The 27,897-nt window shown below is 43.1% G+C and overlaps 3 protein-coding genes across 3 annotated transcripts; 2 read left to right on the top strand and 1 right to left on the bottom strand.

The window, feature by feature from the left end:
* The first annotated feature begins 38 nt into the window (after positions 1-38).
* helq (helicase, POLQ like) lies at positions 39-17,407 on the top strand. The gene is made up of 20 exons (XM_087843426.1): positions 39-228; positions 1,131-1,374; positions 2,901-3,101; positions 3,560-4,121; positions 4,228-4,406; positions 6,433-6,633; positions 6,706-6,778; positions 6,873-6,970; positions 7,350-7,448; positions 7,610-7,755; positions 7,839-8,078; positions 8,225-8,366; positions 10,077-10,181; positions 10,639-10,840; positions 11,333-11,490; positions 11,582-11,680; positions 14,673-14,846; positions 14,955-15,068; positions 16,388-16,522; positions 16,723-17,407. Exons 3-20 carry the CDS (start codon positions 2,925-2,927, stop codon positions 16,804-16,806), a joined length of 2,988 nt encoding a protein of 995 aa, XP_087699552.1. The 5' UTR covers positions 39-228; positions 1,131-1,374; positions 2,901-2,924; the 3' UTR covers positions 16,807-17,407.
* Positions 544-1,952, bottom strand: mrps18c (mitochondrial ribosomal protein S18C). The gene is made up of 6 exons (XM_006782169.2): positions 1,824-1,952; positions 1,676-1,728; positions 1,515-1,598; positions 1,195-1,252; positions 1,060-1,119; positions 544-666 (listed from the first exon to the last, which is right to left on the bottom strand). The coding sequence occupies exons 1-6, from the start codon at positions 1,882-1,884 to the stop codon at positions 590-592; spliced, it is 393 nt and encodes a 130-aa protein (XP_006782232.1). The 5' UTR covers positions 1,885-1,952; the 3' UTR covers positions 544-589.
* Positions 17,408-18,062: 655 nt separating the features above from the next.
* On the top strand, positions 18,063-26,457 carry hpse (heparanase). The gene is made up of 12 exons (XM_006782173.3): positions 18,063-18,294; positions 19,221-19,351; positions 19,554-19,682; positions 19,754-19,927; positions 20,318-20,489; positions 20,983-21,030; positions 21,884-21,977; positions 22,060-22,166; positions 22,496-22,610; positions 22,952-23,076; positions 23,899-24,045; positions 25,767-26,457. Exons 1-12 carry the CDS (start codon positions 18,074-18,076, stop codon positions 25,924-25,926), a joined length of 1,623 nt encoding a protein of 540 aa, XP_006782236.2. The 5' UTR covers positions 18,063-18,073; the 3' UTR covers positions 25,927-26,457.
* The last annotated feature ends 1,440 nt before the right edge of the window (positions 26,458-27,897 follow it).

The following is a 27,897-nucleotide window of genomic DNA, read 5'->3' as shown; positions in this document are numbered from 1 at the left end:
CAGATGTTCGGTTTTAGAGTCATTGGGTTTTTACCTTTTCTTTGGTTCCAAAGTTTTTGCCTGACCTTCAGTTGATCTCACGCTCACAAAGAAACTGTTTCACACTGAGTTTTATTTTTCACTGTAAAGGATGAAGCGTGCGTTCCATTAAAGGTCTGACCGTGTGCGAACCTTCTGGGTTTTACCGGCTCTGTACGAGGCGACGGGACTTCAGAGAGCCCGGGTCACGTTAGTTCACGCATTTTCTTTGTTTTAAACTCTAGTGACACAAACTTTAAAAGAGAATCTAGGAAAATAATATTTCAGTCATTATTTTATAGATAGAATATTTTATAGATTCTGTTTAGTGTGATGTTTGAAGGTCTTCAGATGATGTCACAACCTTTCAGTTTTCAGAAGGTCCAAATTAAAATAAATAAATTAGCAAGTGTTTTTAAAGTGTTTAAACTCCTTCACATTAAGAAACCGTGCAGAGGTGTTTACTCTGATGAGGACACGCTTCATGTTTGACGCTTTGGCCTAAGAAATTCACCGACAGCAAACTGACAGCAGAGAAACTTTATTTACACAGACACACAGATGTTTCACACTAATCCAGATGTTTGATTCCACAGATGTTAGGGTCCTTCATGAACTGTGGATGTTTGTGCGTCACTGACATAAAACCTGCAAACAAAAGTTTATATTAACGGCTCACGTCTGTAGCTCAGCTCAGAGGGAAACGCTTCTTATATAATTATGTTAGAAATGTGGCGAAAATGGGAATGTTTGGATTATATTTGTTAAAAGGCAAAAATATGAAAAGGAGGAAAAATGCAATAAAGCAGTTCATTAATTGGGTCATCAAATATTAATTTACTAAAAAGTCAATGTGAAGACAAAATATAGATTCAAGTTCTGGATGGAAAAAGCCAGTAATTAGCCAAAAGTTTTGTGTCAAAATTAAAAAATTTAGTCTAAAAACATCCTACAAAAATTGGGATTAATGTTGAGATTATGACAGCAAAAAAATCAAATGATGAAACAGAAGAATTGAAAGTTAAGATGCTGTGAACGTACCCATGGACTGAGCCTTCTTTATCGCCTTCGACACTTCTTTCTGTTTCCTTCCGCATAAACCTGAAAAACAGAAGGAGGTGTGACCCAACCTGAAGATGATTTAATCCAGATGACCTGTTTCGGGCGAAGACTCACCTGTGATGTGGCGGCCATAGATCCTGCCCGTGTGCGGCGAGATGAACTGAGAGAGCAGCTGCAGGGCGACAAACTCAGATTAATCCATGACTGAGACTCAGTCTGACTTGGGATCAGGAGATCCTGTCACACACCTGGAGGAGCAGAGCTGCTGCTTCAGGTGTGCACCCAAGCGCAAAGGTCAGTCAGAGGTGAAGGCCTGGTTTCTGATAAGCTGATTATAATCTTCCCGGTCACAGATATTCTGACAATAATCTCACTCAGCGCGTTTCTCATTATTTAATCTGTGGTGGAGAGCTGTTTCTTCCCGTTTGACTCACCTGGATGTTTTTAAAGTCCACTGTGACGTCACAGAGGACGCAACCCTTCTGGGGCTCTCTGTACGGGTTCTCCATGTTCACCAGCTGAAAAACACAAACAAATCTTCATAACCAAACTGAAATCAACGGCGAGCATCCATCAGCCTGCACTCAGCACCCACCCCGCCCTCCGTCCGTCCGGCTTCATCTGCTGCGACCGCGAAGCTCCGCACACCTGCACGGAAGCAGCACGGCTAGAGTTAGCATTTGCACCAGAAGGATTGGAGTTAAACTTATATTTTTGTATTTAACGTGTTACGCACGACTCACCTGTGTTTCCATAACGACATAAGACAGGTTTCCACCTCTGCAACTCCCTCAGACACAACATGTTGACCTAACACGGGACAGAAACCGCTTCCGCTGCAACTGAGAAATACTTCCGACCACTTCCGCAAAGACTGTTTGTGACTTGGATATATACTGTGACTGGACGATGTCAAACTAAATTTAAAATATAAACCTAAAAGAAGTATTCTGTCTGTTTTTAATATTTCACGGATTACCACAATCTAAATGTTTAATATTAATGAGATATAACGCTTCGCTTAGATTTTTTTACGGAAAGGTTTAATCGTTGCTCATTTCAAAGATAAACCAAATCAAGATAGAAATCACCCAGAACACATAAAGTCTTAGGAAAAGCAGCCCTAAGCCTCAGATTAGCTTTAGTTTGTGCCACTTGTTAGCTTGCTATTAAAGCGGTGTTGCAGTTTGTCATTGAAACGTGACTGAAACCACGTACAGCTGTCCTAAAACTCCTAAACTATCCGAGCGACAAACATCACATCTAATTACCGTTTCAAAACAGACTTAACCCGTTTTCAGTCGAAACTCAATTTTTCATCCAAGGCGTCTAATTATTAAGGTTTGATAAGACTTAAATTTTTAGCATTTAAAAGCTAATCGAGATGTTTAAATGCACGTTTTGACACTTTTTGAACGACTGTAACTAAGAGTTGGCGCCTCAGTAAACCGAAAGCGGAAGTGATGGTGGCATTTCTCTCTCACTCCAGGATTAATGATAGTTATTTTGAATGAAGGATTCGCTGAGCTGCTGTAGATGCGCGTTTAGTGAACGTTAATTATTACTGGTGGTGTTAAAAGTTATTCCATGGACACGACACACTTTTATTTATTTGAGCTTGTTTGTGATTAATTTGTAGTTTTTGTAACTGAATGCCGGCGCTTGCTAGCTAGCTGCTCACTGAGCCTGTGTGGGTTCTTTGGTGTTTTTAGGTCTCATCATTTAACGTCAACTTGTTTAAGGTGGCGTTTAAATGGCTGCAGCAGCAGGTTAGTGAAGTATGCGAGAACTATAAGATGTTTATTGTGTTTCACATGTAGCCGCAGGGGTCTGCGCTCACAGGGATGAACTATGGAAGGCTGGAAGTCAAAATAAAACGAGTCTGTCAGAGGAAGAGGGCGAGAGACCACCTGAAAGCCCACCTGACACCTGCCAGGACGAGGGGAGGGGCTGTCTGTTCCCCGGTATGCAACTCCAACAGGAGGATCAGCAGCATCATGGCTGAAAGCAGAGCTGTGGAGGTACATCTTGCATATTGACCAGCAGGGGGCGACTCTCCTCAAGTCTGATTGCATTGAAGTCTGTGAGAAAATGAGCCTCCTCCCCACCTAATCTCTGAGCTCAGGGAACACCTCCCCGATGTGTTTAATGACTCAGTTGGTCATAGAGCAGTGGTTCTTAACCTGGGTTCGATCGAACCCTAGGGGTTCGGTGAGTCGGTCTCAGGGGTTCGGCAGAGCCTCCGCCATGACATGCATGGCTCATTTTGTGCACCAGTAAAAAAATCACATTTTATTTTTCACTAAAGAGGGGTTCAGTGAATGCACATATGAAACTGGTGGGGTTCGGTACCTCCAACAAGGTTAAGAACCACTGTCATAGAGTAATCAGCCTTTCACTGGCAGAAAGAAAAATGATGCCCTGATCGATTAATAACCTGTTTGAAGTCCACGCTGGTGGTATTCTTTTTTCTTGGCAGTACTGCAGCGACAGCGAGGATTTATTCGGCGACTATGACAGCATCTTAGGGGATTCGTCTGTCCTGGCAAAACTGGATGATGCCGAGCAAAATGAAAGGCTTCGAGGGGTGGAGCAACAACCAGAAGACGAGGATGTCCTCTCAGACTCCATCCTGGACGGCCTTGGAGATGAACCCTTCGAGGACCTACCGGCCAGCCAGCTGCAGTTTCAGGAGGAAGTTCAGGAGAAGGCGAAGAGAAGCCGACTCCAGGACAGAGACAAAACCTCAACACCTTTCAGAGGACTAGCAAACGGAGAGGGTCCACCCAGGAGACCAGCCGGAACGAGGAGGAGTGTTGCCGACCAGCTGAAGAGGACGATGCTTGGCAACGCAGCGGCTCCTTCTGCCGTTTCACGGACAGCGATGCTGAAGGAGGCGGTGGTTTCTGAGGAGATAAACGTCGCCATGCAGGCCATGGAGACTGTCTCTGCTGACATGCCTGACCTTGGGCCATTCTTTGGGCTTCCAAGCAAAGTGAAGGAGCTGATGTTTAAACTGAGAGGAATCCAGAGTTTGTATGGTGAGATTTTTGTATATCACAATAAAATTGAAATATTGTAGTTTCTGCACAGAATAAGTCAAGTGAAGACATTTACAACCGGTTTTGTTTTTTTGGTTTTTTTCAGACTGGCAGCAGACGTGTCTGAACTTGGACTGTGTTCAGCAGAGGAAGAATCTGATCTACTCTCTTCCCACCAGTGGTGGGAAAACTCTAGTGGCAGAGATCCTTATCCTCAGAGAACTGCTGTGCAGGAGGAAGGACTGTCTGTTCATCTTGCCCTACATATCGCTGGTGCAGGAGAAGGTACAGAAACCACAGAACATCAAAACATATCAGAAAAGTCTGTTTTGTCAACAGAATGCATAAATGCTAGTAGATGCTACTGAGTTGCTAATGGGTAATAGGCAAATGAGTAAAATTAATCGATGTTGTTTAATGTTCTGTAGGGAAACGTTCAGACTGGACTGGATTATTGTTGATGTTACTCTCACTCCTGAACACGAGCAAATGGTTAGTTAGCTTTTGGTCTCAGATATAAAAGTATATCATCTGCATAAAACTTGACATCAGAGGATAATAATATTTGTGTTTATGGAATAAAAGAGGAGTAGAAGTAATGACTTTCTGGTTGTGTGGGATAACAAGCTTTGACTTAAAATATAAAATGATAAAACTTCATAAAACTTCTTCTAAGCATAAATTTTAATTTACACTTAGAAGAAATACAAATAAAAATCAGAAATAGAGCACTGTGGGGTGATACGAACTGCCATGGTAGTGTGGATTATCGATTTCCTTATCGATTCTCATTGGCTCCACTTTGAGAGTCACCACCATCTTTAAGCACCATATCAAAGACATTACATTCATGCAAATTAATTACATGCAGTGTGGTCAAAAGTTTGTGCATGTTGGAGGTATTTTCTCTCTTTGTTGTGATCAGTGTTGGGGTCATTACTCAAAAAAGTAAAGTAAAAAAGTTATTACACTGAGCACTTTTCTTAAAAGTAATGCAGAACGTTACATTGCATATATTTTTTATCATAACTCTGGTTTTACGTGGCCTATCAACACAATTTAAAAACTGGTATAAAGTCCACACTTTTTCCGTCAATTGTTCCGTCTGTCCTGCTCACATCTCCAAAGGTTGTCCATGTTGTCATTAACGTGGCTTCACTCCTCATCAGCTGCTTTGCTAGCTAAAACACCGGTGTGGGCACATAAGGACGCTGTCATAGCCTGTCAACAACGTTGATTAGCTGCATATATACGAATGTGAATCGCGTGATTGGCTGAACTATGGAATAAGGTGGCATCGTTCTAATCCCATACTGGAGCAGCCAGTCACTTACTGACTAACACTGCAAAACAGAATTGTTATCGTATTTACTTTAATTTCAATTCAGGTTAGATTTTTTTTGTGCGCAACGCAGATTTTTTCTGCGCAGAGACCGTGCCAGCAGTGCGCAATTGCGCACGCGCGCAGCTTAGAGGGAACGTTGCTTACGAGGACATTATACTACTACTGTTCTATCGAAATTTTAAACAAATATCCTCATATGTGGATCTCATTTTTCTTAGAAACAAAAATCAGTAAAAAAAAAATCTGGTAATTCTTTGTTTTTACATTCATCAGGTCCCAATCAGCCCAAATATTAAAGATAAATTAAAAATGCATGCCATGGAAGAGTTCGAGTCTTAGGAGGTTAAAGCAGTTGTCATGGTGATTCTATCCCACTTTAGAAACATGAACAGGTAGAAACGGGCCTGACTGCTTATCAGTTTGTTACCAGTTTAAGTTCAGCAATGGCTGTCTTCAACACAAATGACAATTCATTTTATCACGGTGCTGGTCTGGGGTCAGCATTCACTCAGCTTTAAAATCGCTCTGGGCTCTTGGCTAGCTTAGTGTTAGCATGCTATCTGTGCAGGTGCTTGTGAAGAGCTGAAGTTGTGTTAACAGTATGATGCCGTTTTTTCTGTCCTGGAGCAGTCTCCACTTCACCATCACACTCTAATCCTTTTGTGCAATAAAAATAAAAGTCATGTCCATGTCCACACTGAAGACTGCACCACTATTTTCCTCTGGCACACAAATTGAAATCAGCTGATTGTAGTGAGAGTGCAAGAACTGATAAGCAGGATCCATAGGCAGGCAGATTAACGATTCCAAGGAATTGCACTACTACTCTCAATTTCCATTTCTAATCATATCATTATCATATTTATGTTCATAAGAAATAAAAGAGGATCAAAACTAGAGCCTTGTGGGACACCTTTCAGAGAGCCTTCGTTTTGAACTATTGGGAAGTACTTTTCACTTTTCCAGGTGCGTGGTTTAGCAAGCTTTGGTCTGGAGCTGGACTTCATGGTGGAGGAGTACGCTGGCAGCAAGGGCAGGTTTCCTCCCGTGAAGAGAAGAAACAAGACATCCCTTTACATCGCAACCATAGAGAAGGCTCACAGCCTCGTCAACTCTCTGATAGAGAGCAGCAGGCTGGATAACCTTGGACTGGTGGTGGTTGATGAGGTACCTCCCACTTTGGATGAAAGGTTTTATACGGCTGGAGAACATTTAACTGAGATTATGTTTCTTCTGCAGCTTCACATGCTGGGTGACGGCAGCAGAGGGGCCATTATAGAAATGACTCTGGCCAAAGTTCAATATGTGAGCAGTAAGTGTCTTCTTATAGTCTCCATAACTCAATCCAGCCTTAAGTTAAAAACAAACTTCTTGCTTTTGGGTTCTTTTTCTTTTTCTTTTTCCAGAAACAACACAGATAATAGGAATGAGCGCCACTCTGGGGAATATCAAAGACCTGCAGACGTTTCTGAGGGCTGAAAATTACACGAACAACTTCAGGCCTGTAAGTGATTGACTCAAAGCTGCACCCGAACCTTATAAAACCCTCGAGTGAACACTGACCCTAACTTCCTGCTTCCACAAGGACTTGCTCGAGCATAACAAACAGATTAGTCCACCGCTGAAAACAGTTCCTAACACTGAGCAGCTGTTTGAGGGGCTCACTGAGCGTTGTTAAAGTTGCTCATTAACTAAAATCAGGTCTGTGTGTCATGCAAATGCAACTCTCAGAATTAGTCACGACTTATCAGCTGCACATATGAAAATGGATGTGGATGAGCTGGTGGTTTCTATCAGCAGGGCTTCTTCCTGTCTTTTAAACTCACTTTGGGAGTTTGGGTAAATTGGCGCTCTGTGATTTATTTTATTTTTATTTTTTCCAGGTTCAGCTGAAGGAATTTGTCAAACTGCACGACACCATCTACGAGGTGGACCCAAAAGAAGAGAACTGCTTCAGGTTCTCACGTCTTCTCAACTTTAAAGTAAGTAAAAAACATAATTAACTCTAACAATACAGTGGAGGATCACACCAACACGCCGTGGCCACATTAATAGGTACAGGAGACATTTTTCCTGCAGTAAATGAAAGTTTAATATCCTCCTTTTTCGTTTCCGTGGTGCTTGGTCTTTCTCTTTCCTGCAGTACTCGAGCACGATGCAGAAGATCGACCCGGATCACATCATCGCTCTGGTGACCGAGGTCATCCCAGCGCACTCATGTGTGCTCTTCTGTCCCACCAAGAAGAACTGCGAGAATGTGGCGGCGATGATCTGCAAATATCTGAAAGAGTGAGCAGCAGCCACCGGGTGACTCCTCCCACTCTGCCGCCCATGCCGATCACTGACTCAGAAACCTTTCTCGACTCTTTCAGGGACTTTTTGCGGCACCGCGAGGAGGAGAAGGGCGTCCTCCTCAGGGAGCTGCGGGACAGCGGGAATGGCTCGTTGTGCCCGGTGTTAAAGGTCACTGTGCCGTATGGCGTGGCGTACCACCACAGCGGGCTGACATCCGAGGAGAGGAAACTGGTGGAGGAGGCCTACTCCAGCGGGGTCCTCTGCCTCCTCACCTGCACCTCCACCCTAGCTGCAGGGATCAACCTACCTGCTCGCAGGTGAGCTGCTCATTAAACAGCGTTTTCCCCTTCCTGTCACAGTAGTCAGGAGCTCACCTGCGTGTTCATGTGTACATATCAAAGCTTATGCACATTTGCTGCTGCTGAAATGATCTAACCTCTGTTTGACCTCTGTTTGCACACAGAGTGATCCTGCGCTCGCCGTACATGGCCACGGACTTCCTGAAGAGGAGCCAGTACAAGCAGATGGTGGGACGAGCCGGCCGAGCGGGGATCGACTCGGTGGGCGAGAGCATCCTGATCCTGCAGGAGAAGGACAGGAACATGGTAACTAGAGCCATGAGGGACTCAAACCGATGTCTGATTAAAAACAGTGAGCCTAAAAACTGAAGCTTTCCAACAATATTATGTCAAAATACTTTTTTAAATCCTCAAATATCTGAAATACAGATCTGCAGGCATAAAATCTGTTTTAGGTTTTTAAAAAAACAAAGAAACGTTAAATTCAAAGAGTTAAAAGGTTTAAAAGCTTTATTAAATCTTTGTGTGTGTTTATTTGAGGTCAGCAGCTGCACAGAAACCTCTGTAATGTGCAGGGTTGGACTGGGACAACCGGCCCACTATGGTATTATGGGAAAAGCCATAAAGCCTTTATAATGAACTTAAACCTACACCATCTTCCCTATTCTGGTATTCTAAACAGTACTTAGCAAAAATATAAAGCAACCTAATTTATAATTACATATAACTAACTAATAGGGTTGCCAACTCCCAGCAAAAAAAGAAAAGGAAAAAAATAGGGAACCACTCCCCCACCCTCTGCCTCAAGATGCTTAACTGACAAAACCGATTTTAATTTAATGCACGTATAAAACAAATGCACAGAAATCTATTATTTTTCTCCAGTAATTAAATAGATTCAACATTTCTTCAGCAGAATTGCAGACTGCACAGATGGTACCTTCCCAAAGGAAAGAATACTATAACTTACTAGGGTATATACTAGACTTAATATTTACTAAATACAATAATGGATTTCTATACATTTTACATCAGATGAAAAATTTGGTTGTAAGATTCAGATAATTATTTATTAAAAGCTAGACATTTTAAATGAGAATAAGAAAGAAAAGTATTTCTTTGTGTCCCCCTTTCCCTGTTAATGCCCTACCTGGCCCCCTGGCAAAACTTTGCTAGATCCGCCCCTGCACAGTTACCAGCTGTCAGCTACGTAAAAAAAAGGATCCTGGTGTTGTCTCTTAGAAACAGTTCATAACTTCCCTTCAACTCATTCATGTCACCTCAAAGGTAAACCTGTTTCTCCATCAACTGTTCAGCTCTGATGATTCAGTAAGGACATCTCCTGGTTTCATCTTCATGTTTCCCTCTCACCAGATAACCAAACCGACATAATGACCAGCAGCTTTTACAGCTGTGGCTCCAGCAAACATCAGCTGATACTAGAAATTAATATTAAATAAATTCTAAAAACAGCTGATCAAGCTTAAACGTGCTGCTGTTTAGTGTGACCTCCGCTGGTTTCTGTTTCTGGCGCAGAGGGAAAAGCCGATCATTGATCAGTTTCATGATTGAATTAGCAACTTTCTAGCTGAAGTAGTACGGCACAAATCGCGTACCTTTTCACCTCAAGGTACCTCAACCTCAAGTTTGACCTCCTCGGCTGTAATTGGTCCAGCCCAGAGTCAATCATGACCAACTGGCTAATCCACCACCATTCATTTATACCGTTAAAAAAATAAAAGAAATAAAACCCCATCGGCCCATGAAAACGAAAAATCACGAGCAGCCCACTGGGAAAATACCTGGTATGCCCGATGGCCAGTCCAGCCCTGGTAATGTGTTAAAAACAATAAAATTAAGGTGGATATAATAACATAACAATAACTCTTCATGACTTCTCCACCACCTCCGACTCCTGCCAAAACAATCTGATCCATTTCCTGTGAGTTATGACAAAATAAAAGCATTCAGTTAAACTAACAGATGTCAGATAATTCTGCTTTTGTGTGATTTCAGGCTAAAACACTTGTGTGTGCGCCGATGGAGAGCTGTTACAGCAACCTGATGCACGATGATGGAAAAGGCCTCCTAAGCCTCGTCCTGTCCCTCATTGGATTAAACGTAAATCCTTCTAATTCACTCCAAATCCGAGCAGATTAGCCAGCAGGCGCTAATCTCTTTTATCTCTGCATCATTATTTAATATCAAATGGTAACTCTCTGGGGGGTCTGACTTTATTTTCACTTGTATTTTGAAAAACTAAACTGAATTAGTGGTTTATAAAGAAGCAGCTGATTTTTCTGTATCAGTGAATCTGTCGGTAATTCTGGTTCATTCTAGCTAATTCTAGGTTTTTGTTTTATTTTGGTTTGTGTCACTGATGGCAACATTGTCTAATGAACACAAGCTTCAAAATATTCAGTTCACGGAATATAATGGATCCAAATATTCCCATATATCCTTGTTTTTGTTGCTGAACTGGCCAATCAGGATGCCTGATCAATATTTTTTTTAAAATAATCAGATCACAGCCTGATTCAACTGGTGCTATTGTCCTTATGTCTCGTGGTTTCTGCAGATCACATCATCCGTGGAGCAGCTGCAGGACTTCTTGCAGGGAACGCTGCTGTTTGTGCAGTGGCAGCAGCTGTGTGTGGGGAGGAGCCTGCTGGAGGCAGTGCAGCAGTGCGTGGATGTCCTGAAGGAGAAAGAGCTCATCACAGTAGACTCGCACAGTCAGAGTCTGCGGGTCACCAAGCTGGGAAAGGCTACGTACAAAGGTACCCTCGGCATACCTGTAGGACTCCTTACTTCCTGTCACGTGACTCAGGACGTCATGTTTAATCATGATTCTGAAAATCAACAATGAACACAGAGTTACAGAGTTTTGCTCCTGTTGGCTCTGCATGATGTTATAGCGAGGGAAATCCCTAATATGGTCATCTCAGACACACAAGACGCACCCACTTATGTTCATGAGGGGTAGCCAATAAGAAGACAGTTGATTTCAAGGAGGAGGAGTTAAAACAGATAGGGTCATTTTAGTCTGGGCCGGCCACCAAAGATCCTGAACAGGGTAAACTCGTGTCCCAGTGTGGTCCCACCGTGGTCCCAGTCTGGTTCCACTGTTTTCAGATGTTTTGATTCATTGGGCTTAAATAAAGTTTCAAAGATCCTTTTGTAAGGTCAGAAAACTGTGATGGTGTAGTTTTGTGTGTCTGTAGCTGTTATGATTCGTGATGATGAATTAAAGCATTCCTGGTGTTCTTCAGCCTCGGTGGATCTGACCTACGCTGAGGTCCTCTACAAAGACCTCTCCAAAGGCCTGGAGTCTCTGCTGCTCAACAGCTACCTGCACCTGGTCTACCTGGTGACCCCGTACGACCTGATTGATCAGTGCAAACCTGACTGGATGATCTTCTTCAGGCAGGTAAGCAGAGCCTGCCTCAGAGCCTCTTGGCCGCCTCCTCCTCCTCACATCTCTCACAAGCTGCTCTCTGCTTCGTCTTCCTCATCTGCAGTTCACACTGTTGTCTGTGGCTGAGCAGAAGATGTCAGCTGCTGTTGGCGTGCCTGAGAGTTTCGTGGCAAGAAAAGCTGCAGGACAGACAGTAAAGAAGGTAAGAAAGTTCAGACCACAGATTTAATGCTCGAGATGTTTAGGTTTTATTTCATTGTTTTTGAGACATGACCTGTGAAATGTACTCGAACCTGACTGTAAAGAGAGAATCACAAACACGAACACGCATCCATGAAATCAAAGATGAAGACCAGAAGCTGCGCAGGTGAACGCAGAGTGATGGAGGAAGCATCTGGATATGTGATGTGTGGCCGCAGGTTTGGAGGTCTGTTAGAAGCTCAGATTAAAACGCGCTGAACGCTTCCACACAGATTAAAGCTTCAGTACAGGATAAAAACATCCAGCTTCACTGTGAAATCTCACAGAGTGCTGCTGTTTCTCCTAATCCAGTTTTTAAAAAAAAACGAAACAAAAAAAAAAAACTGGATGACTTTACCAAATCTGGATCAGCAATACTTTACCTGGGCGGCAGGCACCAAATTCACCAACATAAAAGAGCCTTAACTATTTTAATTTTACTAAGAGCTATTTCATCAGCACCAATTCATTATTTTATCCACAACCTTTAAAATTCTTTTATACAAATGCTGCATGAAATAAACAACTGGGGTGGCTGTAGCTCAGGTGGCAGAGCAGGTCAGCCACTAATCAGAAGGTTGGTAGTTCGATCCCAGGCTGCATGCCCTCCTGGCTGCATGCCAAATATCCTTGGGCAAGATACTAACCCCATGTTTGCCTACTGGTGGTCAGAGGGCCCGGCGGCAGCCTGGCCTCTGTGTGCGCCCCAGGGCAGCACAGCTTGCCGTCACCAGTGTGTGAATGTGTGTGTGAATGGGTGGATGATTGGTTATGTAAAGCGCTTTGGAGTCTTTAGGGACTAAGTAAAGTGCTATACAAATGCAGGCCATTTACCATAAACAACTGCACGACCACAAAAACCAAAAGTAAGAGATGCTGCTCTTACGCAAGCAAAGCAGGTTGGAAACAGGAAGCAACTTTGTGCACTGTCGTCATGCTTTTACTCCCCTGAAGTAAAAGCATGTAAAACATGACCAGCAGAGGGCAGCAAACATCAAGAGCATTGATTAAACTGTTCTATACTGTGATGGTATTCTTCATTCATAGCACACAGCTCAGTTTAATGTAGATCTCATAGCTTTAAATTTAATGAAATAAAAACGCAAAACGCCTGAATATTTATACATGTATATCACATGTATAAATACAGTGCTCCATAAATAATCATCACTGTATGAAAATATATTATTATGTTAATATAGTATTTAATACACAGTGTAATGCAGTTTGTAGCACCATCTATCAGTTCTAGTTTTCTTGTTTGATTAACTCTGGAGTTTTTATTTCATGTTTCCAGCCTGAATCCAGCCCTCTGCTGGAATCACAGTAATCCTGATCCTGTTCCAATAAGCAACAAGAGTTTTTGATCTGAATTTGTTTTTTGTTTTTTAAAAAAGCTGTATTGGCTCCTCTCATTTAATCTGATCATGCAATCCTGTTTTCCCTTTCAACTGCTGGATTTCAGGGTCTGATCTGATCTGATCTGACGGGCTTAATCTTGCCAGATTAGTTTTGAACTGCCGAGCTCTGGTGTGATGTGTAGGGGTGGGTTTAAAAAAATCGATTTTCCGATTCAAATTGATTTTAACTTGACTAAAGACGTAACCACAAAGCACTGACAAGCCGTTGGTGCTGAAAGCAGACATCTCACAGATTCTGAAGCTGGAGGTTTTGTCACTCTGACCAAAATTCACTGAACCAGCAGCAAAAGAAGATCCAAAGTACACTTCACATTGTTATGAATTCTCTCTTATTTTTGCTGTTTTGCTTCCACCACGATAAAATCACACTCCCCCCCCCCCTGTATTTCAAGAGCAGTTTACCATCAAAAATCTGTTTTCTGCATTATTTATTACATTACTACATTATTATTACTTTATTATTGCTTATTACGTACCAGTCTACTGTCATTTACAGCGCTGTCAGCCTCTGTTTTTTTGTTTGTTTTTTGATGTTGGATGATAACATCCAACAAGAAAGCCTAATTTCTGCTGTTCAATACCAAAGAAATGTAAAATTTTACAAATGATGCCAAATTGCAAAACGCTTCTATGTCTCTAATTAAACCTCTATGACTTTGCTCTACATCACTTCAGTAGCGTCGGGTAATGTTCATATGTTGATTCATGGTTTTCTTCCGTTTTTGTTCTACTGCAGAATATTTTTAAGGCAGTTATTGCTATAAAAAGACAGGCCGGGAAAATCTCCATCATGTTTTTCTGTGTTTTATCCTCAGTTACTTTGACACAAAGGCATCTCACGAGTGTCAGTACTGACAAATGATCAGAATTATAATATTTCTGACTGTCTGAGTCAAAATTGAATCGAATCGATTATAGAAATTGGTGATGATACCCAACCCTTGTGATGTGAGAGACTCAGGCCGTTCCCTTACTCCAGCTCCACCCTCCAGAGGTGGATGTTTGCACCTTAAAAATAGGAAATGTTAATGTTGTTTGCATGGCACAAATCGAAAGGTTAAAGGTCGTGACTTTTTTCCACAAGCTCCTTTAAATGGTGAGGAAGTAAAAATGAGAAGCAGAGACAGACGTGAAGCACGAGCCGGCAACTGTGAATAATAATGACACAGGAAAGACACGTCGGAGGGGGAAGTAGAAACAGAGTCACTTCCTGTTGAGGGTCACAGACGCGCCTTTCTCAAAGGAGGCAAGTGGCGACCTGACGCCATCGTTTCTGCTGCAGGTTGTTGTGACGTCAGTTTAATCGTTTCACTGAAACTTACTAACATCGAAAATCATGACTAGAGTTCAGCCTGGTCCGCCTGCTCCATGAACGCTGGATATGACAAGTGTGATCTTTGAATTTGACCTGACAAGTGGTGCAGGTGATGAAGGCAGATTATGATGATGTCATAATCTTTTTGCTCTCTGAACTTTGTGATTGAGCCCCCCCACTCCCCCTCCCCGCTCAGCAGCGTGCTCTGTTTGTTTCAGGGCGTGAACTTGGCGGCGGTGAGGAGGATGTACCTTGCCCTTGTTCTCTTCTCGTTGCTGAAGGAAACGGACGTCTGGAGCGTCTCCGAGCGTTTTCAGCTGAGCCGTGGCTTCGTGCAGACGCTGCTTGGCTCCGCCTCTGCCTTCTGCTCCTGTGTGCTGCACTTTGCTGAGGTACCACTGGAGTTTACCCAGAGGTCATACCAAAATGGGCAGGCTGAAGGTGAGCCAGCAGGTGTGTCTCAGGTGAGATGGTGATGCTCTGAGGTTTCTGTGTCTCAGGAGCTCGAGGAGTTCTGGCCGTTCAGAGCGCTGCTCGCCGAGCTGACGCGGCGCCTCAGTTACTGCGTGAAGGCGGAGCTTGTCCCTCTGATGGAGGTGGCCGGAGTCCTGGAGGTGAGACACCTCCTTCACCTGCTTTCTTCTTCTTCTTTTTCTTTTTCTCCTCCTGCATCCTTTTCTTACTGTGTGCTCGTGTGACATCATTGAAACACGTTAAGAGTGATGAGTTTCCGCACCGTCACAGTTCGGGGTGATGACATCATCAGCCTGTTGTCTGCTTGGAGGGTTTACAAAAAAAAAACGTATTCTGTTATTTTGTGACATTTTTCTTCTCTCTGCTCAGCGCACGTCAACGCATCAGCACTCGCATCCTCTGCTGTCACTCGATTCTACTTCCTGCCCAAGTGCACATTAGAGCTCCAGTACACTCCCATGTCTATGTAATAAACACGTGAGTTTGTGGACCATTTCAGCAGTTACTGATCACATGAACACCATCTTCCACCTCAGCTCAGGTTTTGATTTGTAAAAGGGTTATTACAGCTTTAAGTTCCTTCCTGTCAGCTTTCATTGATCCTGTTAGCATCCATTCTTTCTTCTTCTTCTCTTTATTGATGTTTCTGAAAGCAGCCCTGGAGGTGTACCTGATGATGGTAGTGAAGGTCAGGGAGAATGTTCAGGTTCTGTGTCTTCACTCCGTCATGTTAACGTGTTAAATGTCCCATCATGGCTGTAAAGTTTTACTTTATCTCACTGTGACGTGAAAGCTCAGAAGGATTCAGGCCACAGCTTTCTTCTCTGAAGATCGCTGATGCATCCGGCTCCCTCACACTTCAATTTATTAAACTCCTCTTAGATCACTTTTTATATTTTGGTTTAAAAACGCTGCAGAAGGGTGCCAGATGTTTCTCATGTCGGCTTATTCCACCCAGCCTGATTAATCAGATTCACTCTGGAGACATTCAAACTAAAAGGTCACGTTTCAGGATTATTTGAACTTTATTTTGTAGACATATTTAAACTGGCTACAGGAAGTGCATCCTGTGCTGAATGTGATGTGTTAATGGTTCTGAGAGAGTGTAAGTGCTGCTGACACCTCCGTGAGCAGGTGGTTCAGGGCGGTTGTTATTCGGCTCACGGCCCATCCCACCTCTCCTCTGCCAGATGTTTCGCCTTTGTCCCAGTCACCGCTGACTCATCGGCGAACGTGCTGGGCTGCTGATGTTCGTGTCAGCAGGTTAAAGAGAAATGGGCGGCGCTCGCAACCCTGAGGTGTCCCATGCTCGACGTTTCTGAATCAAGGGAACAGTTTTATTCAACATGAAAAAAATTTTTTTCGACGATTTTAAGTGAGAACCATCTGAGCCTCCATAGCTTCTCCATGTCCTCTGCCTCAGCTGAAGCTCTGACATCACCTCTTTTTTTTCCTGCAGTCGAGAGCAAAGCAGCTGTACGCTGCCGGCTACAAGACACTGACTCACCTGGCGAACGCCGACCCAGCCGCTCTCTGCACAGCCATCCAGAACCTGTACAGGAAACAGGCCAATCAGATCGTGGCCTCGGCCAAGGTGAGACTGTCCTCATAGATCACACCCACACGAGCTGATCACCGTACCTGAAATCAGCGCGAGTACTGATGGTGTTAAATGACTGATGTGATGCTCTGTGGAGCTGACAACACTCACAGTCGTTCTCTGTGTTTGATGACATTACAGTGTGAAGAAACACTGAAACAGGGAGTTTAACTGTGACAGTTTCTTTGTTTCAGATGCTCGTGAGTGAGAAAGCCGCAGCTCTGCAGGAGGAAGTGGATGAACTGCTGGCGCTGCCCTCTGACCTGCCACAGCTCTGACATCTTCTCAGGAGTTCTACCCTCTTTGAACACTTCTGATCTCACTGTGACATCATTTCTTATTAAAGTAACTGGGATGTCCTCGCCGTGCCTGTGTCAGAAGCTTCACTTCCTGTTCTCCTCACCTTCTTTCAGCCATTTATTGCGCTCTTATTTTGTCGTCTGTACTTCTTGTTATCACACTGAGAACACGAAGGTAGTTTTTTCACGCGAGGAAACGTTAAAGGTCATTTTCTGCTCGTTAAAGGTTTCAGCTTCACCTGAGCAGTGTGAGTGTGTCAGGTGAGCTCAAGTGAGTCTGTCTCAACCTCAGGTGCCATCAGCAGGAAGCTGTCAGCTGTTTTTGCCATGACATCATCATGTCTTCACCTCCACCGCACACAGAATATGTCAGTTGATGGAGGGCGACCTGCACCTGATGGTTCACTGCTTTGAGAAAATGACTCATTACTGCGACTTTTCTCATTTTAGTAAATTTTAAACATTAAATATTTAAACTTTATTTTTTGTCTGTGTTTTTTGGGCATTTATTTATTCTGGAAACTGAAAATAATTTGTCTGCTACATCAGACAGCTGACCTACCAAAATAAAAGCATGTGTGTCATCAAATAAAAAATGTGTAATCTGTTTTTATTTGCAGTGGATTCATTTGATTTTTAATTTCAGTTTGTTTGGTTAAGTCGAACTGTTTCCATTTTTGATGATATATTTTTGACATTTTTCTCTTATTTGGAAGATTTTGGTGTTCTTTAGATGTGTTCATATTTTTTGACATTTTAATCTACATTTTAGGTCATCTGATTTTTTTTTGTCTTTAAATATAAAAATATTTAAAACGGTTTTTGTTTTTTAAAAATCATGAATTCTGAGGACATAAATTTGAGTCTTTTGATAATTTAATTTAGTGTTGGTTTGTGGGCTGTGGTCTCATATGTGTTTGTGGGACATTTTATTAATATTTAATTTAATTTTTGACTTTTTGTCATAGTTTCGTTTTTTTAAGCATTAAATATTATTATGTATTTTTATTGAGTTTTGTATTCGTGGGACAGTTCATGCGTGTTTCTGTCACGGTAACATGTTCGCAGGTTTCTGGCTCGTTATTAGATGAATATTAATTTCAGGTCTTTGATCACTGATCGATTGATGGTGTGTCGTCTCTCGTGATTCCTGCTGAAATGTTGGACCTGCATATAAGTTCGTGGTTTGAGGTCCCGGTCGTTCTGTGTGCGCGCACGAGGACGCGAAACAGGAAGTGTGACAGACATGAGGCTCGCGCTGCTGCTGTGCGAGCTCTGCTGCACCGGGATTCTGGTATCCGGAGGATCCCGGCTCCCTGATGGACACCCCGGGGAACCGGACCGGGACCCCGGTCTGGGTTTGGGCGTAGACGTGTCGGCCCCTCTGCGACGAGTGGATCCGCGCTTTCTGTCCGTGACCATCGACGCGAGTCTGGCTTCACAGGAGAGCTTCGTGTGGCTACTGAGGTGAGCTTTGACTCTTAATCCACCGACGATTGTCCCGTTAAACAGGAAACAACGGGTTAAAACAGACGGGAGGTCAGAGGTCACAAAATCAAAAACTCTAAGGAACAAAACTTTCAAACTTTTGTTTCACTTTCAAATCTGATCCTGAGTCAGTTCACCTGAAACCTGTTAGCTCCGCCTCCCGCAGTCTCAGACCAGGTGAGCATCACCTGCAGTTCAAGTTTGGACTTCAAAAAAACCCCTGATTTAAAAGGTTTAAAGGATTGAGAAGTAAGGTGATCCTGAGTCGATCCAGGTTTCACTTCTGTTTCCAGAGTTCCTGTTTCAGCAGGAGCACACCCGAGAACCACAAACACTCTTAGATCTGAGAATAACCCTCATAACCCGCTGACCCTCATAACCTGATCATCTGAAATAAAACTGCTGTAAATTTGAACTTTGAATCTTGACAGCCAAACTTAGATTCATGTTTCTCTGTGAATCCGACACGTTTGTGCTCCGGGAATAAACTCGAGCTCCAAAATCCCTTCTGTTTCAGTAACATGATAGATGTGAGATAATCAGCAGAGATCTCTGCATGTGGAAACCAGAGGTCAGAGGTCACGAGTAAAATCATTTCCAAAGTCTCAAAACCGGGAAAGGAAATCAAGTTAAAGTCACATGTTTGTAGTCAAAACGGTTGACCAACTTAAAAACTATGACATCAGAGTTATTCTTCGTAATCCTTCAGGAGTTGTGACAACAAAATAATTTCAAAACTTAGATTTCAGATCAAAGATCAAAGTGAGACAGAGCTGGGGTCGTTTAAAACCAGCAGGTTTCGGTGCTTTGACCTGCGAATATTTCTGAGCATTCTTTGATGTGAACTGCATGCTGCTGTCAGTGTAGCAGTGCATCATGGGAGTGACTCTGAGGTTTCTCTGCAGCTCTCGAAGGATGAGGACGCTTGCAGCAGCTCTGAGTCCGGCCTTCCTGCGATTTGGGGGGACGCGGCAGGACTTCATGGTGTTTGAGCCTCACAGGAGGCAACAGTGGGAGAAGCCTCAGGACGCTGCAGGTAAACACGATCACCTTGTGACCTCTCTGACATCACACTGATCTGGAACATGTTTATTTCTTTGTTTTATTTACAGGAAATGTTTTTTTTAATGTGTCATGTGATTCTTTTGTTTTTAGTCTAAGTTCAGGTTGGAGACGTTTTCTTCTTATTCAGTTTTTAAGTGTTGAAGCTTTTAAATAGTGACCGTTGAAACTCCCAGGTGAGTCATGTGATCAGACTTTCCTACCCCCGTGGATGGAGGAGCGTCTGAAGTGCGACTGGGCGAAGCAGAAGCTGGTCCTGATGAAGGAGGACCTGCTGAGTACATACAGGAGCTTCTTCTTCACAGGTGAGTCCTGATGTCTGTCAGGCGTTGCCATGGAGATGCCACCCGTCCTCTGACTGTCGTCTCCCTCTCAGAGCTCACCGTGGACCAGCTGCATGCCTTCGCCAACTGCTCTGGCTTCCAGCTCATCTTTGGCCTGAATGCTCTGCTGAGGACGGCTGACAACAGCTGGAACAACAGCAACGCTGCCCTGCTGCTGCAGTACTGCCAGTCCAGACATTATGGGATGTTCTGGGAGCTCGGAAACGGTACGACTCCTTCTCTGATCAGCTGATAATCAATAATCACAGAGCCTCAATCAGCGTTTTTTCTTGAGTCTGTGACCTGCTTATTTAGGCCTGCAGACTTTATTCTGCCTTTTATTTTGAAATGCAGCTCAGAGTGATGTGTGTTTCCTACCACCTGATCAAACCCATAAATCAGAGCATCAGTAACAGGCTGACACTGTTAGTGTAAAATCTTCTCAGGCTCCTTCTTCTTCTTTTTTCTGCTTTCAGTGATAATATCTGGCATAACGCTGAAACGCTGCGGTTTCTTATCCAATGTTTCAGTTTCACTTCCTCGCCTTCATGTGACGCTCAGACAGGAAGTCACCTTTCTTCTTTACATGATCTCTAATCAAAGTGATCTCTAATCAGAGCCAAACAGCTTTGAGAAGAAGGCCGGGATTCGGGTGGATGGGCATCAGCTCGGGCTGGACTTCATTCGTCTCAGGAAGATGATGTCAGAGTCCAAACTGTACCAAGATGCTGGGCTGTACGGGCCGGACGTTGGCCAGCCGAGAAACCACCACGTAGACTTACTGGACGGGTGAGAGGTCAAAGGTCACCGTACAGAGACTGCTCATGAAAAGTTTCTGCTGTCAACACAAAAGAACATAAAATGTTTGGAAAAATATATATATATATATATTTATTTTTTTTTTTTTCAATGAATTTTTTTCCTCACATGAAATTTTGCGTTATGAATTTTTGAAAACAAGACACATAATAGAAAATGAACTTTTTTTACTTTATTTCTCTCTGTTTTCAGGAATTTTATTCACTCTGCTCCTCGTCTGTCATGAGCTGACAGATTCTGAAGTTTTCAGCTTTTTGATCTGATCTGATGTTTTAACGTCTCTCAGATACCAACGATGCAGACAAACCTAAAACTTTTTATTAAAGGGAAACAGCTGATTTTTGTGCTCTAACTGAGTTACAGATTCACATGTGAGCTTCAGTCTGCAGGAATAAGACAGAAAACAACTTAATTACTGAGCTGACGCTGCTGATTTATCCATGAATTCTTGTGACTGTTGCAGATTCCTGCAGACCGGAGCCGAGGCCATCGACGCCTGTACCTGGCACCAGTGAGTTCAACCTCACTTTATTTACTCTGAAATGTAATTTCTGAGTTAAGTCTACTCTCACAACATAATGCATGCAGTCACAAGCGGCGTGCATAAAAACTTTGCATTTTAACTGTAAATGTGAAAAATGTCGCATTTACAGCCTGAAAGCTTCTCCGTCCATCGGAGGAAATTAAAAGTTTATGCACTCCTACTGACAGTGAGATACTTTTCCCATGCTTTTATTGTGAAACTGCAAATGTATATATCAGTCAGAGACTGTTCAGAACAAATTATTTAGCATTTGTAACACAAATCTTGTTGCAAGGAAACAGAATGTCAAAGTTATTAAAACTTAACAAAATTCTAATATTTTTAGTCCAACCGACATTCAGTGGATATAAAGTGTCTGTATGCTCCCATAAAGACAACAAAACCAACATGAATCTGTCTCCAAATGTTTGTTTGAAGTCTCCTAATTTTGAATTTATTAAACCATAAATTCAGAAAATAGTTTTGGAAGTTGGTCATAAAGCATCAATACTTTCTTCAGAAAGTCCAAAATTCTGAATCATAATCAGACAAGAAGAGAGATAAGATAAGAAGTCAAGATAAGATTATTATTCATCATCCACACTGACAGTTAGTTTGGGTGATAAATTAGGCTTGACAATGATCACATCATCCACAAACAGCTGAGCACTGGTTGAGACCAGCAGTGGTCCTAAACTCGAGCCCTGAGGCACACCTGATTTAATTTTAAAGGATATCGGCCTGAAACACTGTTCTTTTACTCCCAAGCCTTCATGCTGGTTTACTGCTGTGAATGCTTCATTCATAACTCATAAAATAAACTTGCTCTGCTGTTTGTCAGTTATTATGTGAACGGCAGAGACACATCTGTGAAGGACTTCCTGGATCCTGAAATTCTGGACTCACTGGCCTTAAAGACCAATGAAGTCATGAAGGTAATGCTGTGCTGTGTGCCAGCAGCTCTGTGCTGGGTGTGTTCGGAGTTTCACCGGGTTTGTTTCTTCTCATCCGGCTCAGAAAGTGAAGCTGGTGTCTCCAGGGAAGTCGGTTTGGCTCGGAGAGACAAGCTCGGCGTATGGAGGAGGAGCTGCAGGACTGTCGGACACGTTCGTCGCAGGATTCATGTGAGTCCCTCATGTCTGCCCTGCTTTAGTCTTCTCTCTGAACATCATGAACGTTGTGTTGTATTCAGCCAGACCTTCAGTCAGACCTGAAACATAAAGCCATCATGAAGGCATTCAGGCATGAGCTCGGAGACCATTTCCTCGTAGTCTTCTAGACCTCTGGACCTCGTTGGTGTTTTTCAGACTGATTTCTTTCTTTCAGTAAACGATTTTTATTCTGCTGAATGTGTTTTTCTGTGGATGAACATTTCTGCTCTCAGCATCTCTGAAACACTGTCAAATATCTCTGAGTCGCTGCTGAGATGTCTCCATGCTGGGAATCTGTGCAGGTGGCTGGATAAATTGGGCCTGGGAGCAGCACTCGGCCTGGATATCGTGATGAGGCAGGTGCTCATCGGCTCTGGGAGTTACCACCTGGTGGACGACAACCTGGATCCTCTTCCTGTAAGACAGAGTCAGGTTGATTCTCTTAAGTATTCAGCTACGCTTTCATGTTTTTTACATGTGCAAAATCATTTTAAGAGTTCCTCCTTCCTACACTCAGATTGGATGTTATTGCTTCATTTTGTCCACTTTGAGACATCAAATTAATTAAACACAGACTCAGTGAGTTCATTAACTGATCATTTGTCAGAAAATGTATGTTAATCTGATCAAATCAGGACCTTCACACTCATACTGAGCGTTAACGTGGCTGAAATAAGCTGCTGTTAGTTTATGTGCTCGATGCATTTCCAGATCTTCACAGTTTGCCGTTGTCCAGTAAAGGTCGTGTCCTCTTTCAGGATTATTGGCTGTCTGTTCTCTACAAGAGGCTGGTTGGACCGGAGGTTTTAAAGATTCAAGTGCTTTCTGAGTTTGGCCGAAGTAAACGAGTGAGGATGTATCTGCACTGCACCAATAGGAAGAGGTACGCTTCACATCCTGCCCTCATACAAACACCGAGACCTCCCACCACCAGTAACCCTGCCACATCAGGTGGACGGGATTTTCTTCCGGCCCGTCCAGCTGTTTATACAGCTGTCTAAACAGCTGTCTCTGCAGTGGTCTGAAATAGCTAGAAATAGCTAGCTCAAGGTAATGATGTAGTAAGGTATTAGCAGTTAGAAGTAACAGATAAATGGTTAACGGCTGCTACAGCTTCCTTCAAGCAATGTCCTGTACAACAAAATAGTTTCTACATGGAGCTGCTCAGAAAGGGGATTTCTGATTTCATATATTTATTTAAATTTGTACTGTGAACATCAACACCTCTGAAACTGGACTCACTACAAGCCAGAGGAAAGAAAAACTCTTTAAAGTGAACTGTCCTTTTAAGGAATCAGCTGAGCTTTGGATCTTTAAGGTGTATTTTTCCTATAAACCAGCAAAAACGTCTGGAAACAGAAACAGAAAAAAAAGTTCTTAAATCTTATTTTAAATCTTAAAATAAGAAAAGATTGAAATTCTTAAAGCGTTATTCAAAACTCCATCTCAAACCTGAATTATTTGTCTTTTATTTCAGCTCAGGAACAAACGTCTTCAAACTAAAAGATTTTATAGGAGGAAAAAAGCTTTTTATTTCTTGCTGTGTACACTGACACCAGTAGTAATTTCCTTGATAACAAAACATAATTTCTGCGCATGTTTTGCTTCGTGTGAGTAGAAACGAAGCTCATGCTTCATTCTGTGTTGTTTGAGGTGAAGTGGAAGTCAAGCTGAGTAATACTGCTGCTGTTTTGCGTGTCTGCAGCTACAGACGTGGAGCGGTCACGCTGATGTCAATGAACCTTGGGAAGACGCCAGCGAGGATCTCGGTGCCCGCCGTCTTCTCCAACAGCACAGTGGAGGCTTTTGTCCTGGAGTCTGAGAAACCCGGGGAGGAGGGACTCTACTCCAGGTGCCTGAACGTACTCAATGAAGCCATTTTCCTCCTAGTTAGAAATCCGCTTCGACCCCAAAGAAGACAGTTGTTTTTCACTAAATATTCCCGGCTCTGCGGAAGTGCAGTGAACCTTAGATAATAAGCCCCGCCCCCATTTTTAGTGAAATGCATACGGTGAAGAAGCAACAGGTCAAAATCTGTAAATGAACCCCTGATTCTACGTGAACATCAGGATTGGCCCATTGCAGATGTTTTATGTGCTGATGATACACTGCTCTGTGTGTCAGATGGCCCAAACTCTGCAAGCCTAAGAAGACACGTTCAGGTCATTATAGTCAACCTGTTCTGCCTCTCCTCACTTCCTGTAACTTCCTGTCCTGTCTCTGCTCTTCCTGTGGTGGAGGTTCACGATAAAGTTACGAATAATAAGCTCGGTGTGTGTAGTCATACCCGCAGGCCGAACACTCATTATTACAGTATTTTCTACTCTTTGATCTGAATGATGTCATCTCAGGGACTGAAGCCCTGTCGACTACTGTGTGAGAGGGAGAGCCAAACAGAAGAAAAGTGGTGTAAAGCCAGCCTTGTTTCAGACAAGGGCTGAGCTCTGAATCATGCAGAGCTGCTGTGCTGGAGTCAGAAAATAAAAGCATGGAGCTGATGTTTTTCTCTTTTTAAATTTAAATTTTCTGTTTTTGTTCTTATGAATCTGAGTCTCTGAAACATCTGGATCTCCTGAACTCAGTGACGGTGAAACGGTCTAAGCTTAAAAATGAAGAAGAGTCCAGCAAATGTTTTGATGCTGAGGAAGCATCAGCGGATCATCTCGCCTCAGCATCCAGTGAAACCTGCAGTTTTTACCATCTGCAGGGACGCCATCTGTGTTTCAGCTGTGATGGCTGGTAGGTGTAGAAACCTGAAGACCAGCTCACATTTCTCTACAGAAGTGAGCCTCAACACTTCCTGAAAGCTACTTTTTAAATCCTTTAAATTTTTATTTTACTCATGAAAGCAAAACCAGGGGCGACACTGAATCAGACGCTGGCTTCGGTCTTGTGACGCTCAGATTCAGGTGTTTATCGAGTTCTATGAGAGCTGCTGAGGTTGACCTTTTGATGCTTTTGATCTGTGGCTTTGCTCTGGTGCAGCGTGCCAGAAAGCTGTTGTCATGGTGATTTAATGCCACCTGAGAGCGAATCAGCTGATGCAGATGTGTAACTCTCTCTCAGGCTTTTATCTCAGCTGTGCTGACGGAGGACGAACAATGGCCTCATAGTTTGGGCTCAGCGGCGTGCTTCAAAAGAGTTCAAAGGTCACCGCCGTGAGTCAAAACCGGTCAGCATGAGTCGACAGTCTGACTCCCGTCCACCGCTCCACAGCACCTCAGCTGCTGGAGGCTTTCTGAGAACAACTACATAAAAATCAAAAGCTTTACCTGATTTAACCGACCAATCTCAAACTAGCCCCATCCTAAATCCTCCTCTTATGGTCTTATGATCTGACTCATAAGCTGTGGTGGAAAACGATACAGGCATAAACCCGAAGAAGGGTAACTCTGCTGATGACACCCCGCACTTCTGCAGTCAGACCACAAGGGGGCGTACACAACCCTAACACTGAGGATCATAAACAGGATGAGTTATGCAGAAATGGGCAAAGATTAATATCTCAGTAATCTTTGTGTTTGACTCGTTGTGTGGCGGTTAGCTTGATGAGCTCATTTCCTGTTTCTGCAGGTCAGTGAAGCTGAACGGCGAGGTGTTGATGATGGTGGACGATAAAACGCTGCCTGAACTCAAAGGAAAACTTCTCCTGCCGGCTCACCACCTGCAGCTTCCTGCTTACTCGCTTGCCTTCTTCGTCCTCCCAGACGCCCAAGCTCCGGCGTGCAGCTGATGACATCACACGGAGAGGTGCTGTTTCCTCACACCGTGGACGCCTCAGTGTCTGATTTTTAGACAATACTGCCACTTTCTGATAATGAGTTTATTGATTCTCACTCATGACCAAACATCTCCATCTATGTCTCCACCCACTCGTCAGTCACAGAGGCCACGCCCCTAATAATGTGAACTTTAAGGTCAATGAGGATGATGGATATGGAACAATATGGAATAAGATACTTAAATGTTTTTTTTATAACAATTTTCAGAAACCAAAAATATTTTTGATACGACCGTGTTTCAGGGTGTCATCAGTGAGGACGTCTCAATGATCTAATTAATCAAAAAGCACAATGCTGACGCCGCCTCTTCGCCATCATCGTCGTCAGCAGGCTGGAGCACGTCCTCCTGATGCTGCAGCTTCACGTTATCATGACAGCAAATGTGTCAGAGTTTAAGCAGCGGAGACAGTGCTGTCACCATCAGGTCAGACTGGGAACTGCAGTAGCGTCCTCCATCATCTTTATCCAGTCTGTTCATAAAAACTTCACTTGAAACATCTTTATAACAGATATTTTACACTGAAAATATAAATGTGTAATAGTTATATATCTATAAACTTTAGTGTGAACTCTGCTAATTAAATATTTATTTCATGAAATCTTTCTGTTCTCTGCTGATTTTAAATTGGACTCTAATAAAACTAATGAACCAGTGCCCGACGCTGTCAGTGTGAGTGTGAAGCTCAGGACGCCTGAGAGGCCCTGCTCTGAGACCTTCAGCTTATTAAAGGACACTAGATTCAGAGTTTGATGTTTGAACTTTTATTTCATGCAAGATAAAGACAAACATCACATTTCCTTTTTCATTTGTCCTGCTCCTCGCCGTGAGTGACAACGTAACACAAGGATTTGTAGTCCAGGTTTCCGGTTGCATTGATGTTTGATGACTGAAACATCTGCTTCATCAAAAGACACACAGGTATCGATGTCACGCTTGTCACTAAACATTTCCAAAGCGAGCCCTTTTCATTTTTACACTTTCATTCGCTCAGTGTTTTCACTTTCTATCACAGCCTGAATAAGGAGACGTTGGAGTGAGAACTCACTGGTCTTTGTGGATGAAGCCTTTGTCGTCGGGGTCGAACATTTTGATGCTCGCTGCAGGCACCGACCTGTTTCAGCGACTGCTGAAATAAAAATAAGAGTGTATTTGCAGGGTGAAACACCTCAGAGCGATGGCCACCAGCAGGACTCTGTACTGTATTCTAGACGGTGTACAGAAGTTTATAACTGTATTACTAGATCATATTTAAATATATATAACTATATTATAGTAGATACACAGTAGTATAAATCTGTGCTGTATTGTAGATGGTGTAGAGAAGTGTAACTTTATTATACTACTGTTTACCATCTAGAATACTGTGTATTAACTGTATTACACAGAGTAATCAGGTTCGCTCTGTTAGGTCTCTGAGCGTTTAGCTTCATTGGTAACATTTCAAATTGATATTTGTATAAAAAGCATAACCATGGGCTGTGAAAGAACACCTACCATCTCTGCTCATCAACTCTGATGCTGATCTCAGTGAGTCTGATGATTTGGGATCAGAGGCTTTATATACAGCAGCTGTCCGGGATGCAGATGCCACACAGTGATAATCTGAACTGACCAGCCCTGTGGGGGTTGAGGTGGGAGCCTTTGGTCCTGCAAAGTTCCCCTTACATGAAAAGCGCTTGGTGAAAGCTCGGTTCTCAGGAGGCCCAACAAGTGTTTCTATTTTGAGTCAAACATCAGACGCAGGAAGGCCGAGGCCACACCTGTCTCTCTTTTTATGGTAAATGTATTTGTATAGCGCTTTACTTAGTCTCTATGGACCCCAAAGTGCTTTACACTACATACAGTCATCCACCCATTCACACACACACACACACACACACACACACACACACACACACACACACACACACACACACACACA

This window comes from Neolamprologus brichardi, chromosome 7 (genome assembly GCF_056152115.1).
Source record: "Neolamprologus brichardi isolate AB-2024 chromosome 7, ASM5615211v1, whole genome shotgun sequence".
Classification (NCBI taxonomy): Eukaryota; Metazoa; Chordata; class Actinopteri; order Cichliformes; family Cichlidae; genus Neolamprologus; species Neolamprologus brichardi.
The sequence above is the reverse complement of the archived record's forward strand: the minus strand, read 5'-3'. Positions and strand labels throughout refer to the sequence as shown.